The following is a 21,989-nucleotide window of genomic DNA, read 5'->3' as shown; positions in this document are numbered from 1 at the left end:
TTTATATCTAAAAGTAAAACAAATGTGTCAATAACATCTTTAATTGACGAACCACGTACTACTTCCAGTAGTAATACAGAAACAATCGTATACAACAAGAACATGAGATTTTAAGTTAAAAAATGACTAGTATCCTGTTGAGTAAAATGATCAAAACAACATGAATGTGACCTGATGAAACAATGAACAAGAAACAGTAACAATAAACTATACAGCTAACTCTAACAGTTCTAAATGTGTCTCAGTCATTTGGCAGTATGCCCCATGGTTATGTGGATATAGAAACCCATCGCGTCATGGCGTGTTTCACCGCAGACATTACATCTCATAGGATTGTCGACACAATGGCAACCCTTGTGTACGAACATCATGGCCTGGTTGCCGAAGGTGATATCGCACACATCGCATTTGTTTACCCTAGGTTCGTCTGTCTGGGTCTGTACGTTACAGCCAACCATCGTGGGGACCTGTCTTCTCATCGAACTATGGTCTGGAGCGGCAGTTTCAAGTGGGCGATCACAGCTGACCTCGTTTCCCATCCAGGAGCTGCATGCCTGCTCCACGGCCAGATGCGGCTTCTTAGGAGCCATGACTGGTTCTGGCGCCGTCCGTTTCCTGATTATTCTTCCTACGTTAAAATCTATGCAAGGATCTTCCTCTACACCAACTTCGGGGTCGCTATCCAATTCCCTTTCAATACCAGTGATCTCGGATTCAAGTTTTAGTCTAGCATTTTCTAGCTTGACATGCTCAAGTTCGGCTCTTATCCTATCCAAGTCGCTTTGTTCTTGATGTGAAGCCATCGTGAGGCTGAGTCGGGATGCTTTAAAGGTCGTCCCAATATATCCCACCGCTGCCACCAATTTTTGTAACGTGTCTACCGTTCCTTCGGGATATATATATAATGGCTTTTCCTCGGGCTTTCCTTAGCCGTGTGATTTGATAAATAAATAATATAATTTGCCTCTATACAAGCCGGTTCCGTATGCCCTGTGCGACTTGGATTGCTTTGATCACTTGGGTTGACTTGGGTCGACTTGGGTCGACTCGGGTTGACTTGGGTTTTACTTGGGTCGACGTGGGATGACTTGAGTCAACTTGGGTTGACTTGGGTCGTCTTGGACTTATACCAAAGAGTCTGCAGTGTCTCCCCTCTGCGTTACGCAAGGAAGACAATCAATGTCCCCCTTCTGCGTTATGCAAGGAAGACAAGCGGTCAGTGTTGTACAAGCGACAATCAGTAGCTTGACAGACTCAGGCTGACCTACGAGACCTGACACGTGCACTAACTGGAATGGAAACCTTTGACCCGGACTTATATACGAGTCGCTAGGCTACCCAGCAAGCTATGGTATATTGTGCGCAAAGTTGCCAGGGTCACCTCCACTCGAAAGTATCCAAAGTCACAGAGATGTCCCTTGCTCAGGCTGACCTGAGAGACCAGAAACGTGCACTGACTTATATTACCAAAGGAGACCTGTGCCCGGACTAGTATGAGTCTCAAGCTTACCCAGCAAGCTATGGTATGTTATGCGCAAAGTTGCCTGGGTCACCCCCACTCAATAGGCATCCAAAGTCACAGATACATCCAATGGTATTTGGTCTCTAATAACCATAACGTATTAAACGTTGTGTTTTGTTCGACGATCGAACGCAGACTGCCCGCTCCCCATAAGAGCAGCGCTTTATATACTGATATATATACCACGTGACCCGCTTGCTAAAGACATCACCCTACTATTTCATGTAAACACAACCCTACCGTTTCAAACAGTATATGTATAATACTGTGGCTATATTATGAAATACATATTGTGCATCTTAATAACCGACTTGTATTATTAAATCATCAAATTATGTACATAAAAATACAATGATCAATCTTAAATACACACGCTATTTGCGTGGAACGTACCGAATGGTCGAATGCTTGTTCGCGGGAAACGTACTTTCGTTTTGGTGTAAATAATAGAAAAGAACTCAAAGAATAATGAACCTAAAGGATAAAATACCGGCCAAAATCGTCACAGTTACGCATTCTTCACTTGACTGTTCGTGGTTACGCATTCTTCACCCTATATGGGTGTTTCTTTCACCTTTATTGTTTTGAAATAGTTGGCAGTATTGTGTTAGGAATCATTTGAGTAACAAGGTTTTCTAGGTATAAAAATTCACTATTTTCAAGCGTTTTGTGCTTTTTGTAAAATGACTCATTAGCATGTGGGAGATGACAACAACTCATACAATCAGCCAATTGTATTATGAAGCAATTTCAGGAATGCACTATATGTTTGCTAAAATCATTACATACATATTTTGTTTGAAATAATATACGTGATCTCTTTTTTGTGTGGAATAATGTATGTATAGATCTTGGGTTATTAATTGTTTTCCTAGGTTTCAATTTTCTTGGAACACTTTCGGACTTTCTTAACATAGAATGATTGGTACCTGGTGAAAATATTGTTTAATCATAAAAATGTGGGTAAAATATTGCGTAACGTTAAACACATATATCTGCTTTTAACACATCTAATTATATTTGTTTATGAAGCTATAACATAGTGTTGATGCATGTGCATGCATAACGCACAAAGTGCCGTTTGTTCTGATATGTACGTCCAAAAATAAACACATTGAAAATACCGCCTGAGACACAGTGAATAAAATAGATTCTTGCTCACAGACGAGCACGAATAAAACTGCAATAAAACACTTTCTGTCTTGTGTTATTACTACTTATCATTGTGAACTTTTGTCTCAAACTTTGAATCCCTCAATAAACAAATAGACAAGTGGCAACATTATAAGCTGATAAGAGGGCAAAAAACTAGAATGAAGCCCGAATCAGTTCCTAAGAAGACATTATGTATGCATTCGTCTATATAGAGTTTCTTTTGCAAAAGGTGTAAGCCACACCGAAAGACGATTGGAATTCAAGGACACATGTCAAGATAAAGTTAACATGTGCTAACATTTTATTTTTTTTGTTGGTAAAATAAGTTTGTTCGAAATTACGTTTGTTACTAGACTAAAGCCATATATTGTTATTCGGTAGTTTATTCCAACAAAATTCAAGTCCCATACACACCAACAATCAACGAATGTTTAAAGAAGAATTTTAATCCTGCGTAACTTATTTTTTACATAGAACGCAATCTTTAAAAAACGTCGCGTTACCGAAGTTTCAAAAGCACTATTCCCGTTGCTGATACTAATTACCGATACACAAATATTGTTTTCAAAATTTGAATGTATTGCACAAAGAGTATATAATACACTGATCTGCTTCAAAACATACATACTTACTTGTGACTAATCGTTATCACTAGCGTGAATGGGTGAATAGTTACACATATTTGTTTTGGTTGTTTATGTGTTATATTAAATTGTTGGGAACTTTGTCACGTATCATACATTAATGACCTCTAACAAATAATAAGATATTTCTGCTCCTGATGCCCATGGTGGTACACTTGATATCAGTTTGTAATTACCTTGTTAGATATTGCCTTATTCAATGTGTTAGTTGCGTGAAATATTTCCCTTAACAGTTCTTGGAATATTCCACATGAAAGTTGATTTATGCATATATATTTGTACGCACATATTGGCAAAGACCAAACGCACAATCTTGTGCCATGCTATACGACTTACTTTAAATTGTCAAATGGACACGTATTCACTAACACTTTTTTGTAGTAAAGCTGTAAATAGTAACATCAGAATTATGTTTTTTTGAAGTCGAAGTTATACATTTTACAAAAGTTTACAAGCCCAAATTTTGATTGTGAAAATAAACACTTTTATTGGAATTTATAACATAAATTCCAGACGACGACCAGACTAATTTTATAAGTCAACAGACAACTATAAATTAACAAATATGTTTGTACTATGCTCCATTTTGAAATGTGACTTCAGAATTCCTTGATTTTAAATCGTCAAGTATTAAAAAATCATGTTAGAATTACAAATATTGAAATCTGCCTTAATTACCTTTGCAAATGACCGTGTCACAGAGATTTTCCTTTAATAATTCCATCTTGAATAAACAACAAGCGAGAAATGTATAAAATACTTACTAAATGCATTGGTATATGGCTTAAAATGCCAAATGTAGCATATATAATATCAGTCGTTATGAATTTTTAAAAACATTTCAAAGTAACGAAACATGTAACAACTTATAGGCATTCAGTGATAGCTACTAGTATATTGAAAAGATGTATGTTGTGTTTGCATTGGGTAATAGTCGCGAGATTGTGTTTGCTCTTGCAAAAATAAAAATCGGTTTTCCAGTCACTACAATACACCTCCCGAACATGAGCGATAAAATGTTGACATCTGATCGGTCACTAGAATGAAGAAGGTTACAAAGATAAACATTATTCCATCGGATGTCTAAAGATATGGAAGTGTATGATGTCTGTTCGAATATGTCTTGACAATACATACCGACAATCATCTTCTGCCAACATTTATTGTAAAAACGTCGTCATCTGAAAAGTGAAAAGGCCTACATCAACGTGGGTACTTTTTTTGCCCAATTGATCATTATCCAGATAATTATAACAAAGAGCAAATGATTAACGCTATCAGCTTTATGTAAATTAAATTAACTAAATAAAAAAGGAGCTTGTGCAAGGCATTATTAAACAACTACTTAGCATGATATAGTTCGTTGATTTTTGCGAACTTAAAGGAGTGTTGATTAAAACACAGTCAATACCAAGCTTCTATTCGATGTTTTGATGATCACACATGTGAACGGTATACTTAATTCACAACACTATTACAAAACATATGAAAACGTATCCTTATTTAGTTATATATGTTTCTCGGAATAATAATTCATTTTATAGGTATTTAATCATGCGTAAAAATAACGATTAATTGCATGTGTATATTTTTAATACAAATATTTCATCTATTTATCAATCAAAACAAATTTTATGTGCATTATGCAAAACATCCTTGTCTCCTATTATTCTATTGACGAGTATTATGATAATTTTACCAAAATTTATGTAATTATCTCATTAATATTTGCACACAAATCTAAACTTGAATATCAGTTAATATCATAAAGATAAACCCCGAATATGACTTTTCGAATCAACAAAAATAAAAGAACCCTGTCACATATATGATGTTTAAATTCAAAAGCGTTATTATAGATAAATGTGCATTTGATATAACGATATGGAGTTTCTGAGTATGTTTATATTAAAGGGGTTTTATTCTCAAATATTGCAGACGCCGAAGTTTTGTTTGAAATTTAATTTAAAGTTGTTTAGTTGTTACATAGATGAACCGTTGTCGCATTTTAGTCATTAAAAATAATTACTCTGACGCTGTTGCCGACGCCGATGAACGCATTAGTTTCAAAAACGTACCGAAGTAAGAATTTTGCATTTAGCTACTCTTAAGTCTATGCCTGGTTCCTTATTCCTTGAAATAAATATAATTCATATACATACACACAATACCATTTCCCTTATATAAGGACATCAATAATTCTGAAACGTCCTCGTTGTGGTTTTATTGCTTCATTTCAAAAGATTGTCACAGTGACTTTCAATAGGTTAATATCGTATAGTGTGGTCTCTGGGGACTCACTCATGCCTGATTTGTGTCCTTTTGTCTCTTCATAGTTACCAGTTTGTTCTCCTTTCTCCTCTGTTTACAGGCTTAAATAGCTTCAAATATGTGATCAGCAATGCAACTTCATTTTTTCTTTTATACATTATAGTCATGCACAAACACTCCTTTAAAAATTTGTGAACACAAAGCCTCCTATCAGGAGGGTTAGCCTTCAAATGGAACAACGAACACTCAAAACCAGGTCTGCTTAGCTTAAGCAATTTTCAAAAACTGTAAAAGAAACTCAGAACCTAACTTTTTTATGTTATTTACACCAGAAGATATATTGTCTGTGCGCTCGCTGCATTCGTAAGAACCATAAAAGTGATAGTATGGGCATTTAACAGTTCACATGTGTCTATCTCAACCATTGTTAATTTTTGGTGTAACAACTGTTTAAGAGTTAAACATTCCTAGTGTCAAGGTTGACATAATTACGACATTGTGGATAGTTATGTATGTGGAGCAGAGCAGATGCAATTAAGTGTTGGTCAACTAGAAAAAAAGCTACATTGCTTTGTAACAGTGATTTGTTTTATTGTCATACAACAAAACAAGTATTATGACTTAAGCATAGCTGATATTTTTTGCTGGAAAACTCTTTAGGGAATCAGAAAATGGTTGAACGGGGATATAACAAAAAGACAACCTAGTCCGACGAAAATGCTGTGCACAATGTGTTATTGTTATAAATCGTGATATAATGCAAAGTTATTAATCAGTGACTCATTAGTCTTCGGCAATAGTCGAAGGGTGTCCTTTGATTTCAGTAATTTTCGGAATCGGATATATCCTTCCGTTAATAATCATATTAAATGTATTTTCTTTATTATAAGTTTATTTATTTATTCAAGTTAATCAAATAGTTTTTCCAGCCATTTAGATAATTGTTGAAAAAGGTTATTGGACTGGGATTTCAACCCACAATAAGTAGGCTTCAACATATCGTTATGATATCAATTACAGTTATAGCTTTAACAGACATTCATAACGATGACACAAGTTACAAAACAATCAATTAGTATCAAATATCTATAAATAAGTATCGATTTTATACGGATTAGATTGCCAGGTCAATAATTTTGCATTATACAGAAAACAAATTTCTATTTGTAACTCAGATTCCAATTCCATTTTGCGGAGACCGGCTTCTTAGATCTTCTCAAATTTTACTGTCACAACTTCTATTGATTTCAACGATTCTACGGTTAAAACTTGTAAATAAAAATCACGCACTGTCATGGAAATAGCTTAATCGAAAACTTAATTATATGGAGACCTGTCGGTTGCATAATTATTGAATACAACATTATTTAAACGCTTAAATACGAAGACTCACTGGGTTCCTGGAAAAATAAATAACCGTTTTTGCGTCCAATAAAGTTGGGTGCAACTTAGAATACATTTTTTTACTCGTCAGAAACAATCGGGTGCGAACGCACCCAACGCACCCACTCCTGGCTACGGGTATGTTCACATCATCGGAAACATTAGCCAGTTTATTAAACTCGTCTGTACTACGAGATTTAGCAGTCTGCTTAACAGTCTGATTTTTACTCTTTTTGTTAACATGTCTCAACTGGAACCGCGAACCCGCCATTTTATATCGCTGCCCCACCACGTATGGCAAATGTTTTTTGCAAATTAAACCATGTTTAATTAATGTCAGTGTTCGTACTACGTAAAAACAAAATGCACAGGAACTACATTCGTTCTTGCCACCATTAATTTGAAAAATGTTGATAAGAACATGAACACGTCTTCTATTGACCGGAAGCGCCGAGCACACTAATTGCGTATACGCACACATTTCATTAAATACCGTAGTTATTCTAATGAGCGAATAAAAATTAGAATAACAACGTCATCGTGTTTACTGCATGTAAACGAAATGTATTATGGTGTCTGATGTGCATCTGTTCGAAAGCGGTCTTTGATGGAATACTATTCAGTATATTCATTGGAACGCATGGACATACAAATTGTTAAATAATGTGTAACTATAATATACCCTTATTGTAACTATATTTCGCAATCGATTTTCGCATTCAGCGTGTATAAATACGTAAATATTGCATGAAGACACATTTTACTAGATAAAGAAACATTATAGGAGATAAATAATCGCTCCTATCCTTTATTTTTAAGCCAAGTGACTGATTGCCTTAACAGTAAAAAACAGTTAATTCAAAACATTAAATGGACCGTCAACCAGATTGACGAAAAAAAGAAAAGTTATAAAATACCGTTTTTTACAATTATTAGTTGATATATATTAAAATATCACGAATTGTACATTACATTACTTGAAAAAGTTGTTAAGTTGTCATATTTTCAGTATCTTCGGTAACGAAATTTTACTGGGTATGTGTACCAGGTAACTACCAGTTAACTATAAATAACGCAAGTAGATTGATCATCATCGTCACGTGGTAAACCCAGGAATGCAAATTGTGCATGCGTAGTGAATTGTATATATTATATATATAAAATAATCAATCTACTTGCGTTATTTATAGTGTGTATATCGTTATGTCACCTATTTTCGCGATGTACTTTCGATTTCACATCGCGAAATTTAATACCGAATATACTGAAAATATGATTTTTTTTTAAGTAATATAATATGCTAGTCGTGATATTTTAATCAATATAAACTAATAATTGTAAACAAATACGGTATTTTAGAACTTTTCTTTTTTCGTCAATCTGGTTGACGGTCCCTTTAACCATCCAACATGATTTTAACATGAGTCACCGCGTTATCGAGAGTTTAACATTTGAAGAGCGCGCATGTACGTCACACGTAGCCTCTAATAGGTTACAAAACACACCAGTGGAAGCTCATATAAATTGGCATTAAAGTTTCGATCTGCGTGCGCCGGGTTTGCGGTAAATAAGACTAAACGTGAATTGCTTTCTATATAATTTATTATGTATACTTTTAGTATCCATGTGACGCTTAAGAATACATTTAACTTGTTGAACTAATATTACACATTTGGGAATAGTTGTTTACCTTTTTAAACGCGAATAGGTTATGTTCATACGATTTGTTGAAAACGTAATCTCGAAAATAAATAATTACAATGTCGTAAAGCGAACAATGAACTTCATTCATTTACGCGCTCGTGTCATCGCAGTGAAATTGTACGGTAAAAGTTGGTTCCCAATACGTGAACATGTACTCTTTGATCAGGCAGTATCACCATAGAACCATTTCACCAGATAAGTCATAACGCGGTGAAATCTGATAGCTCTTTATGGTACCGAAGGGGCGATATTGGAATTGCGTTCGATAAGTTTACTGACAAAAACTGCTTTCTGATATCATATACACGTCCAGGCGGAATATATGTCTAGGATATAAAATTTTATTTCTACTAAGATTATAATGTAGCAGCCATAGACAGTTCCCTGAACAATAGACATGGCAAATGCAGCCTTAATTGCAACATCGTACAGAAATAACATTTGCTTTCGCCGGCCTTTTTGTCGAAAAGTATGCATTTTATATTCCCGGACACATTATTTAGTATAATTCAATTAATATTCAATTAATATTCATGCCCCCCTTCGAAGAAGAAGGGGTATAATGTTTTGCACATGTCGGTTGGTCCGTCGGTCTGTCGGTCCGTCGGTCCGTCCACCAAATGGTTTCCGGATGATAACTTAACAACGCTTAGGCCTGTCATTATGAAACTTCATATGCACATTGATCATGACTGGCAGATGACCCCTATTGATTTTACAGGTCACTAGGTCAATGGTCAAGGTCACAGTGACTCGAAACAGCAAAATGGTTTGCGGATGATAACTAAAAAATATTTAGGCCTAGGATCATTTAACTTTATAGGTACATTGATCATGACTGGCAGATGACCCCATTTTGATTTTCAGGTCACTAAGTCAAAAGGCAAGGTTACAGTGACACTAAAATTGTTTCCGGACGATAACTCAAGAATGCTTAGGCCTAGGATCATGAAACCTCATAGGTACATTGATCATTACTAGCAGATGACCCCTATTGATTTTCAGGTCACTAGTTCAAAGGTCAAGGTCACATACTCTAACGTATTCACACAATGGCTGCCACTACAACTGAAAGCCCTTTTTTTGGGGGGGGGGGTGGCATGCGTGTTTTACAAACAGCCCTTGTTTATTCTTGAAGTTAGAGAAGCGTTCTTATGTTATGTAGATGTTGCTATGAGGGTAGGTAAAAGACACGTAATATATGTATAATAACCTTGCAAACGACGATGATACGCGTATCGCCCGTTAGAAATTAAAACAACTCCAGTATACAGATGCTGATAATGTCGTTAAGCGTATAGTTGTCAACAATAACATTAAACAAGAATCTTAATTTCACAGTGTTACATCATATTTCATATTTTGTCGTCGATATTGCGCATGGACATATTTCGTAGAGAGTACATTAAAAATTTGTCCATGGCAACATGTTTAGTGTTTGCAATCTTGAACAATGGAATGTTGGGATTAAAACCAAAAAAATATTCAGATTAAAGTATACTTGTTCTATCTGAATACAAATGTTCAGACATCAGAGGGCCATTACTTTAGCAAGACACCAATACATACAAAGACTTGTTTGCATGTATTGACATTTTATGTCTATGATAATTGCATTATTGCCATTATATAAATACGCGCATCTAATAAATACCTGTCTAGTTGGCGCCTTTAATTAGTCGTTATATCGTCTTAACTGGTTTGAAAGTCTTTAATCCGTGAACTGGTGAAAACATAAGACGCCTTAATTTGTCGTTTCATTTGGAATATGTGTCGTGCTAGCAAGTTATCATGTTGTCGCCATTAAAACTCGCCAATGCGCAAAAATATAAAAAAAAATTGATAGCAACGTCTTATGCCTTACCACTTAGCCATTCAGGCTTCAGGGTTTTACTATTACAATATATTTAAAAACTCAACTAAAAAAATCAAAGTACTGACAGTACTGGTGTGACGATGCTTTTGAAGAGGATGGATATAAAAGCATCAATTTAAGTTTATCTCCATCACCACACTTGCGTTTGTTTGTACGAAAATTTGGGTACAAAAATGTGGGTACAAAAAGTTTGGGTGCGAACAAATTATGCTTAAAATATTTGGGAACGAAAAAAAATGTGGGTACGAGCAAAAATTGAGTACTAAAACAGATTCAGTACGAAAAAAAAATTGGGTACGAAAACAATTTGGGTACGAAAACGAATCGGGTACGAACAATTTTGGGTACGAAAAAATAATTTGGGGCAACGGGGAAGTAGGACCCGTGGGGAACTTGACACATTCAGCAAAACTGGGAGGCGGGTTACATTCTCGATCAAATAAAAACAAACAAACTACATTTGGTGTATTCCCAGCGTCACAGCTTCGAAGTGCCACCTGTCAGTTTTGTTTCTGGTTCCTGTCGCGAACCTCTCGATACATTTGAAAGAGGACGGGAACCAAGCTGCCTTTACCTTTATCAATGATTATCAGCGAGGTATGCCGGTTGAGAAATTTTAGCTTACTCAATCGGACGAGCTCGGTCTTTTAAATAGGTCGCCATTGTGATTATTATTAATAGTATGATAACTCAGACGAGCTGCCTCGCTGAAGCAGCATCGTCAATAAGCTATATAACAAATACATAATGGAGTAAAAGAGAGGAACCTATATTAACAGGTTTTTATCTAAATACATGTTGTTGTCAATTTATGTGTTGTTCTCGAAAATCGTAGCCATGTCCCCCATAACACAGTGCAGCAAACCTCAGAGAAAACACGCTTTATCATAACTGTTTGTTTGCAGCTGTACAATCTCATTATTAAAGATACCCATCACAGATTTATCAACAGACAGACAGGGGTGTTCGAAGTGGCATTGTGGAGCCTTGCGTAACGTTCAACACATAATGGATACAGAAACAATGTATTAAGCAGACCTTCTAGAAGAAAGCGAGAATGAAGTCTAATAAACCATCGGTATGGCTCACTAGCACAAAAAAGACAGCATGGCATGAATGTCAAAGATTCAGAATGTTCAAAATGACGGCCACACAACGTGGAACCACAATATTATTTGAGAGACTATTGCATTAAACTCTGTGATAAAAATTCAAATTGCACAAACCAATAATTGTTGTGTGAAACTTAATGTATCAATAGAATCAGCCAGTAACCAGACATATAAAATACCAAAATAAAAAATTCAATTAAAAATCATTCAGTGTATTTCTTAACCTATGTGTTTATTTCATTTTTTGTATTTGTCCTTGACATTGCCATACTACATGTATATAGGATGTTGGGGGCTTGGGAAGGTGCATTCCATAATGTTGGCGGTTTGCTCCAACTGGGAAAGCTCTATTTGTATCCATGATTCTTAGTATCAACGCGCAGATTTGTGTTAATTCAGAAGACTGAAAACGATAACTTAATGTTACGATGGTTCACGATTGCAAAGGGCTTATATTGTTGTTGGCTATTAAGTTGGTTCGGCGTATGGCTTCGGCAGGACGGGTACTGGTATACAAAATGCCGCAGGGGATTGTTTACGCCAACAAATCAGACGCTTTTCACAACAGAGGCGCAAATGCTACATATGCGCTTTGCAAGCGCTTACTGCTCGCTTCAATCACTACCAATGCACAACCAATTCGCAGGACAAACAGTAAACAAGCGCGAACTATATTCATTCTCTACTTGAGCTCGCATTCGTTCCGCCTGAGGTACAGCCTTGAATATTATTGGGATGGCAGCAGTTTACGTTTACATCTCATAAGATAACGTTCGACAGTTATATGCTTCCGTGTTCACCTTTCAATAGACGTGAAAAGATATGAATGTTTAAATCCGAAAATGTGGTTTCGTTCATATGAAATTAGCTCATAACAGAGTACAACTTCTATTTTATCTGAAATTATTTTATTATTATAATTTTAATTATTCACATATTGACACCACATTCATTTCAACCCAAATGGTACGCCATAGATTTATCCGCGGCCTTCAGAAACATCTGCCATCAACGCATATAGGAAATTACTCGGAAGACAAATTTCGCCTGTTATTAACACAAAGCGAACAGTTCACTGTGGTTGATATCAGTTTAAAGAAGCAATTCAAACACGTATTTTGATTGAAGCATGGTTTGGGAATTGTTGTTCATGCAGTGCAATAATGTATTTACTGATATATTCACAAAAGCTGCAAATCAAACTTGGTTAGGCTGTTAAGAGCAAATACCACACCGATAAATTACTAGTATAAACCAGAATATTCAAGGAAACAGGCCTGTTATCGACATCTCCGAGTAATAAACTACCATCGAATGTTAATAGCTTGATGATTTTTTCACATGCAATATGAAATTCAAGGATCAATATAATATCTTGCAGTAATGATAAGATTCTAGAATCGGTTACAATCCATTTAATAGAATTCATTGTATGAATTAAAAAAGTAAGTTTGTGTAGTATGGTTTCGTAATGGGATATAACACATTTTTTAAGTAAACAATTCTATCTTATTTATTTTTTATCTGTGTAGCCTTACGCATTCGTAAACGTTGAGTATTGTAAAATAGTTTCAACAATTAATAATAAATCCTACATTAAAAAAACATTCATCAGTTTTATTAATTTTAATTAATGAAGAATCCTTCTAAACCTCTTCTTCCGAATTATGCATCGAAACCAATAAAGATGGACAACATCATTTGCGTTCAAGTTTTATTACATTATCCGAATTATGCTGAGGCTCCGTATTAATGACGCTTTTTATATTGGTGTTAAATACTAAAAGTTTTACTTTTTTCTATGTTAAAGAGTTCTTATAGTAACAATACATATCGCTTGGTTATATTTCTGAAGTTTTATTGTTACATATGTATATATAATATGTTTTGCGTAAAAACTCTTTCCTAATATCAGAAGCATGTAATCGGGTCAATGACCTTGTGGAATTATATGGGTGTATTTGCTCCAATAGCGTGATTTTTTGTTTAAGTAATTTGTAACGATTAATTGCAGAGTGCAATATAAAGCCCCTTGAGACTCAAATTTCAGTCTTGAATAGTATACGTCATTCTTATAAAACATTCTCTTGGTAAGCATGACATAAGCAATCATGTACATTTTTCTCATTCCGCACTGTGCGATGATTAAATAAGATAAAGTGTTCACGCACATACATTGATAACTTATCAACGGGAATAGTAAGTTGGCAAAAGTATAAACACGTTCTACTCACGTCATTCTTATAAAACATTCTCTTGGTAAGTATGGCATAAGCAATCATGTACAGTTTTCTCATTCCGCACTGTGCGATGATTAAATAAGATAAAGTGTTCACGCACATACATTGATAACTTATCAACGGGAATAGTAAGTTGGCAAAAGTATAAACACGTTCTACTCACGTCATTCTTATAAAACATTCTCTTGGTAAGTATGGCATAAGCAATCATGTACATTTTTCTCATTCCGCACTGTGCGATGATTAAATATGATAAATAGTTCACGCACATGCATTGATAACTTATCAAAGGGAAAAGTAAGTTGGCAAAAGTATAAAACACGTACTACTCGGAAACGCACCAACGTCAATAACGTAGGGTTTGCAATGATGAATTAATATGTTTAAGAGAATGATACATGGGTTCTAAGCATACCTTTTAAAGTTGGGAAACGGAAATACGTTGAATGGACGGATCCTATGCGATTTCCATAGTGTTTTGTTTTTGAACTAATATATATATTTTTTTGTAATTTCGGTTTGGTCTGCCGCCAAAAACAATATGCGAAAACAGAAAAAAAAACAAGTGATGCAATTGAATGCCAAACACACCATTTACTTAAATAATTTTGTTCCTATAAATGTATTGCAGATTGTTTGAATTATATCTAAAGCCTTCAGCCAAACGAAGCGAACATAAACTTACATATAAAACGAATCTGCACGACATCATTATTTATACACGGGTGCATTAAAATACATCACATGGCCCACCAAACAGAAAAACATTTAAACTGGTTCACCGCTTTGAACGGTCAAGGCAAAATATTGTATTGTCATGTTTATGTCACTTTCGTTGTAAAACGAATTGCTCCGTCCGACACGACGTCATTTTAGAAAAAACTACAGACGATGTTCATAGGTTATATGTTTTACAGTTTAATAGGCATATATACGCATATACGCAAAATAATATCTGATGTTCTACAAGCAACACAAATACAATCAAGTATACTATTCAGTGGCTCTGTGGTAAAATGAGGTCGAAATTAACCAATTATATACGTATGTCTAAAGATTTAGTCCGTCGTGGGCTGTAGATCATAGTCCATTGTAGGTAACCACAATTTTGTTCATATATATATTTTAATAAAATACCAAACAATCATACACTTTTAACGTTTTAAAAGATTTATTGCATACAAAATAAAACATAAAGTCCAGGTAGTGGTTATAACAATTCAGGTTAGTAGCCTGTCAAATATTTATTTTAGTTAATATAATATTCATAAATGTCATTTAACTTGATAAGTGTAAGCATTAGGTTTTTATAAATAGTATGGTGACACACATTATTGTGTAACAGAAAACATATGAGTTAATGTATCAAATGTTGTTTGAATAAATAAGCATTATGGTCACTCAAATATAGCTTTTAGAAAACATAGCGTGTATAAAATGGCAACATATAGGACCAATGACGTCTGATAACTGAAGAAAAGCGTACCGATATCGACATGGTATTTTGTCATGCGCCTCCACATATCTGTACGCGTTAGTGTTTAGATAATCTAGTGTCATATTTCCGGTAAACTGATGTTTAAAAAATGTCTAATAACGAACCCAAACTTTTTAAATGAGAGATTACTAAAATATAATAATATACAGTAATCGAAATTGACGTGTCACGCAACCATCGAAACTATAGTTATAGGAGCAACTTTTATTTGTATACGATCTTTTGTGGGCACACATTTGATGAATGAATGGACGGATGGGCTGTTGAATCGGCTGCTTTCCGCTCTTTAATTTGTACTGGCACTTCATAATTATTGCTCCTTATTTAAAAATGTGACATTCGCCGTGTATGTTATTTAACTTGAACATTGCTTAAATAAGATCTTCATCAAACTTTTCGAAATATTTGCTGACATGAACCAAGTTCGATGCTCAGCCAATTTGCACAACATACTTGAGATTAACAACCGTTTATTAAAAAAAAAAAAAAATATAAAATTCGCCGTCTCCGCTCTTTAGCTAGAACGGTTTTCATCGAAACTTCACTTAAGTCTCTGCAAATTAATTTTGACATAAAATGAAGGCCAAAGTTGCATCAGACGCTTCGCATTCATTGCACTGTGTTCAAACAAAAATGCAAAACAAAGCTGTTCCCTTACTCATACAGTTTTCAGCAAATCTTTACCACGCCTTTTGCATAGTATTTATTGACAAGAAAGCAAGATCAAGTAAGATAACCACATTGTTTCAGACGCTCAAGAATTATTGCCCATTGTTTATCAAAATGCACGGGCATGAATTGATGTACATGACCTTAATTATAATGGATAATTTCACAGCGGAATTTGACCCTTTAAATCATATTCACCATAATTATTATACGTTTTCGGACACACAATTTTGCCAAATTAAGAATATTTCGAGGCTCACAATTTCCATACCCAAATGTTTTCATATAATTAATGACTGTTAATTTGCGATACAGGTTAATTATAATTATAGTTTACGGATAAATATAATCCGTATTTTAAAGGGATCTTTTCACAGATTTTGCAGACAATGCAGTTTTTAATTGAATGCTTGATATTGATAAATGTACACATTTGGTCTAAAAATCTCCAGTAAAAAACAAAAATTAAATGAAAGAACAAAAAGTTACCCTCAACTGGACACGAACCACTGACCCCTGGAGTAAAAATCTAACGCTTTGACCACTCGGCCATCCCTGCTCATACACTGAGTGATGTATGTTTTGCTTTCTATAAGCAATCCTCATATGGTCGCACAATATAACGACAAAAAAAGAATTTTACAAATTATTAAATCGTTTCGCGTAGCAACGCTTAATAATTTTCAGGTTTTTAAATCGTCAAAAGATACATATAATGGATATTTTAGAGCATGGTAAATGTTCAGTATTACTGTTTCTTCACAAATAATGAGACAATTTTTTAATTGGTCCTTTTAAGAACGCTCTTCCCAAAAAGGGATCAAATGTACGACATAAAGATCTTTTCACGTGAATCGTGATGTCCTTCCAATCATCGTATATATACATATACATTTGAAGGAATAGATGGAACTAAAAATATTACATATTTCAATGCTATAACTATTAAAAACAAACAGGTAATACTTTAAGCACATCCTATACCCAGAGCGGAAATCTTCGAAAATGTTTCATTAAAAATCTTGAAAGTGAAAATCTAAGGATTCTCATAAAATTTATAAAAGTAAAAAATCTGGCAATTCATGCATAGCCATTTTAAAATTTACATTCTATGAATTCTTCAATACTTTTGTCAGTTAAACATATTTCTTACATCAAAATTACTCTAAAAAAATCCATTCCGTAAATACTTTCCTAAAGGTCTTTGTGTTTATCGGCCAAGATAACAGTTGAAATGTTCAGCTCATTTGCAAAATCGGTTTGTAACGTTTGTCTAGGGACAAAAGAAATCAGATGCAGGGTCTGTTTTGTTCCAAAGACTATTACACAACAATCTCGTTTGTACAATCAATAGCACCGATTCACAATCCATATGCAGGTCTGTACTTATGTAAATAAATTAGCTTCTGGTTTATTGTCTGATAGCTATAATTAATTATTTGAAGGGAGTAATTATAATTCAAACATTTATATCAATATAATGTTTATTCCAATTCTACATGACACATAGGTCGGTCACTTGGAAAGTATCTTAAAAGTACAAAGGCATAGTAAACGTCACATTTATTTAAAACATAGGTATTTAAAATTCTTTATTTTTACATACTAGTGCAATCGCTATATTTTTCTTCCTTGTATCTCTTGCCCTCGCCTACAGGGACAATGCTATTGACCAGTATGATTAAAATTGAATTGCTAGACACATGTCACTTACAGATATAATTATAATAATTGCAATGGATTGCTACACGTATGACATACATTAATCTATATGTAGCTGTTTACTGGAAAGTTAATATTTGCCGCTTCCTTGAACACAAGGGTGTAAATGCACATCAAAACCACAGTTAATTGTTAATTTCTGAACACAAAAACGGAAATGACTCGTGATTTATGTAGTATATTGATTATTTAACATCTTCAATTTACGTTTTCATTAAGACAATATTGGAAGAGGTTTCGTTTGTCATTAAGATGAAATAATATCCGCCTGTGCTTCTGATATATTAGAAGTTTGGTAGACTGTTTTGGAAAGAATTGATCCATTAAGGTTCATGGGGGGATAAAATTCATTAAAAATTCGCTTTGGTTTTTCTTCATTCAATGTGGTACAATATGGTCAAACTATATATCATTTTAAAGCTAAAGACGGATAGAATAACATAAACACATTTTTGACATTCAATATTTGTGTGCTTTATTCATATTTTGGTTTAAAACCAATACATTTTTACACTAATTTACAAAATCTCAATCTAAAGTTAGGAAGGATATGCACTACCTTAAGTTAAATAAATACAAAGCTATATACATATACAAGGTCAAGTTAGCAACATTTCACAGAAAATTATTGTCATAAAACAACAAATGAGTTTTTATTCAACTGCCTATTTTGGATAAATTTCCTAAACAAAGTTCTAAAAATAACTAAAACGTAACTACTTTTTAAAAATCCAGGTATGGTGGATAGTAAGAGTCACAATTCTTTTTCAAAGGCTTAACAATTTTGTTATTTACCTCTCAACCAAACTGCAAATTTAAACCATCTAAAATTGAAATAGATTGCAGACGACATATAAAATTGTAAAGAATTATAAAGAAATTGGCAAACCGATTGATTTTATATTTCGATTACTTCTACCCATTTTGAAAGCGTGGCCCTCGCTGTGCTCCGTAGAAAAACGTGCAAAACAAATCGGTCGAAACCACGTGCAGTAGTGAGAAAACCGGGTATGTGTATACACATACCTGAGAAAACACAAACATATTTTGACAGTTGGTTCGCAACTAGTAAAACAACTATTAACATTAATCAGCAAGAGATCGCACTCAATAACAGAAATGACCACGTAGAGATATCATCACTTACCCTATTTCAAATATTTTCCAGCTGAAAATTGTCCCCCACACGTCTTTTTTAGTTTATTTGTATTGTTTTTTCTGGAGCCGAAGTGCATCTCACAGAATATCCATCTAACTTCCGTTGTTTTCACTTTCGTTATTAAAAACTTTGTTTAAAAGAATTATTTCTCCTTTTAGATTGTTAAAGCGATGTGTATTTATATATTATCAATAGAATAGTATACCGTGATGAATTTAACGGAGTTACGTATCGATCTTTCTGCCAGTCTGTAAGCGTACTATTTTATGCGCAATAATATAAGTATGGTGATTCGACAACAATTGTAAACATTGGTGAAATGCTTCTTACATAGTTATTCTTTTGAGTGTTTATGAGGTCTGATCGTGCAGTTTGCAAACATCGACAACCGTTTGGAATGTCAATTAGGCGATGAGTTAGTTTTTAGCATGTTTCTTTCTATGTTATGAATTTACAAATGGCTGCCCCCATGGTGATGAAATGACATGTGTTCGAGTTTTGATATTTCTATATATGTAAACTTTTTTTACTATTTATGCGTAACTTGCCCTCGTCAATGTCGATATTATTCACTAGTTATATAATTTTCCGCCGAAATACCTGGAATAAACATGATTCAGATTTTTGAAAATAATGTATATTTTAGTGTTAAAATCGCTTTGTATTTTGATTGATTTTGTGGATGGTATGATACGTTGATGTACAAAATTGGTAGCAGTTTGAAGGAAAAACATCCTTTAAAGCATATATGTATACATTTTCAATGTGGCACTCTTCCTTTAGTCAAATTTGAGTTCAATGCTTGGGGTCCCACATTTTTCAAAATAAAGCCTCTACATGAACCTTAAGACATCAAATGAAGGAAGTAAAAATCATTACATACATGTAAACCCGCTTGAGATGACTTCCTACAGACACACACGCAATACTAGATGTGTACTAATACGAACTAGCTTTTTGATTTTTTTCATACAAATGTATTTGTATTCCGATTTCAGACATCGTTATCAAGGCGAATGCTATGCATAAGTTATTCACACTTTTAACGAGTACCTTCATTATTTATAACATACAAATACAGACAAACATTCCATGGAGAAGGCGATTAACCGACTTTGCAAAAATAATGAATCAGTGTACGTGCGTTGTAAATACACGGCTGCTTTTCCGTTTGCAGCTATTGCCCAGAATATATTAATTTTATATGTGTTTCATTTGAAACCAGTCTTTACCGCGATAATGTGTTTTTATCAATGCAAGTCCATACTTAAATGTTTAATTACGTGTCGTGTTTGAATGGTCGCTCGAGTCTAGTCATCTGACGTTTCCCAATTTAAAATAATATACAATACATCAATACATTTATCGAATGCAAATGCATATATTACCACCATCTTGCTTCGGAACTGGTCGAAATAATATTTTTATTGTTATGCTTCCCCTTGACTAACCCAGGTTAAATAGCACGCGTTCGACATGTTTTATTATTAAACGTGATCTTATAACAATGCGTAAACAATGCAGTGGACAACATGTCGCCCGCTACCAAACTGCCCTTTTCGTGTTAATATAATTCCGTTGATTACAGCTATAACAGACTGAAAGAAGTGTATGCAATTCGTCTAACAAATAAACGGTTTCGTTTCATGCGAACCATGCTTACCAGAAAGAGGATTCATGTCTGAAAGTGTCGTTACAAGTAAGAAAGTAGCTTAGTTGAAAGTTATTTATTTCCGATACACTAATGCCATAGGCGGATCCAGGGGTGGGGGGGGGGCGGACGCGGCGTACGCGGCGTACGCGGCGTACGCGGCGTACGCCCCCCTCCCCCTAAAATCGCCAAAGTAAAGTCAATTCATTTGATGTTTCACACTTAACTAGATCTAAATCACCTATTTAAACTTGTCAAAGCTTTCAAAATCACTAAAATCGTTGAGCTTTCGGGGGGGGGGAGGCTTTGCCCCCCCCCCCCACGACCCCCAAAACTATAAACTATGCACTTTTTTGGCTTTATAAGAAGGTACTTTGATAAAATTATATAAGGCGTGACATGCTCGAGAAGTGGTTGTCAAAGCCTCAAAAGCATTAAAATCGTGAAGCGTCCGGGGGGCTTTGCCCCCCTAGACCCCCTTTATGATAAACTATGTAATTTGTTGGCATTATAAGGATGTACTTTGATGAAAGTATATACGGCGTGACATGCTCGAGAAATGGTTGTCAAAACCTTCAAAATTACTAAAATCGTGGAGCTTACGGGGGGCTTCGCCCACCTGAACCCCCTAGCAGGGCAAAGCCCTGCACCCCCAGCATTACTTTCAATATCCGGCCCCCCAACCAGAAATCCTGGATCCGCCCCTGAATGCGATAATCAATATTGCGTTAAAAAGCCATTTTAGATACAGATGATAAGAATGTTTTGAAGGCGATTAACAAAACAATCTAGAAGTCACAGTTTCATCGTACAGCGTCTAATAATGTTTTCAGCGATCCACTGTTTTTAAAAACACAATTTAACAAGGAGTTTTTTTTATTCACAAAACAATAGATTTTTATTTAATTCGAATCCTACAGTCTGATTAAAAAAATATGTTAATACTTTTGTATTACGACGGATAAATAAGTTACTTTGTTTTGCTAGGTATGGTGAAAAATAATAAATACCTCGAAGATGACACTCAACAAAGATTGCCGACCTTGCCCCGGGTTATCATTACGCACTGTCGCCCTTCGAGGAAGTTAATCCGTATATGTTATCATTATATCACATTTTATCATTTCACCATTGCAAGGAACTAAGTAAAAGAACAAACAATAATAAGCCAGAAATGAACAAATGTGAAACTTACCAACAACTTTAGCGTCTGAAGATGTTAACGTATGTCCACTGTTTTCACAAATAATATCCAGCACGAATCAGTTGCAATTCTGATTGCATTTATAATGAGCAGTATGTGATGATGTCGGCGTCAGAAAACGGCATCGGAGATAAAATATGCCGACTAAAATTGAATCATCGGGACTAAAATTGTATTTT

At 34.7% G+C, this 21,989-nt stretch overlaps 1 protein-coding gene across 1 annotated transcript; it reads right to left on the bottom strand.

Annotated features, from left to right (window-relative positions):
- Positions 1–245: 245 nt before the first annotated feature.
- On the bottom strand, positions 246–803 carry LOC127869688 (zinc finger protein Pegasus-like). The gene has a single exon (XM_052412345.1). It carries the CDS (start codon positions 801–803, stop codon positions 246–248), a length of 558 nt encoding a protein of 185 aa, XP_052268305.1.
- Positions 804–21,989: the final 21,186 nt, after the last annotated feature.

Source organism: Dreissena polymorpha, chromosome 2 (assembly GCF_020536995.1).
Source record: "Dreissena polymorpha isolate Duluth1 chromosome 2, UMN_Dpol_1.0, whole genome shotgun sequence".
NCBI lineage: Eukaryota > Metazoa > Mollusca > Bivalvia > Myida > Dreissenidae > Dreissena > Dreissena polymorpha.
The sequence above is the reverse complement of the archived record's forward strand: the minus strand, read 5'-3'. Positions and strand labels throughout refer to the sequence as shown.

Bases quoted from the DNA above. Each gene is read 5' to 3' on its own strand.
- LOC127869688 (XM_052412345.1), bottom strand. From the start codon at position 803: ATGGCTTCACATCAAGAACAAAGCGACTTGGATAGGATAAGAGCCGAA.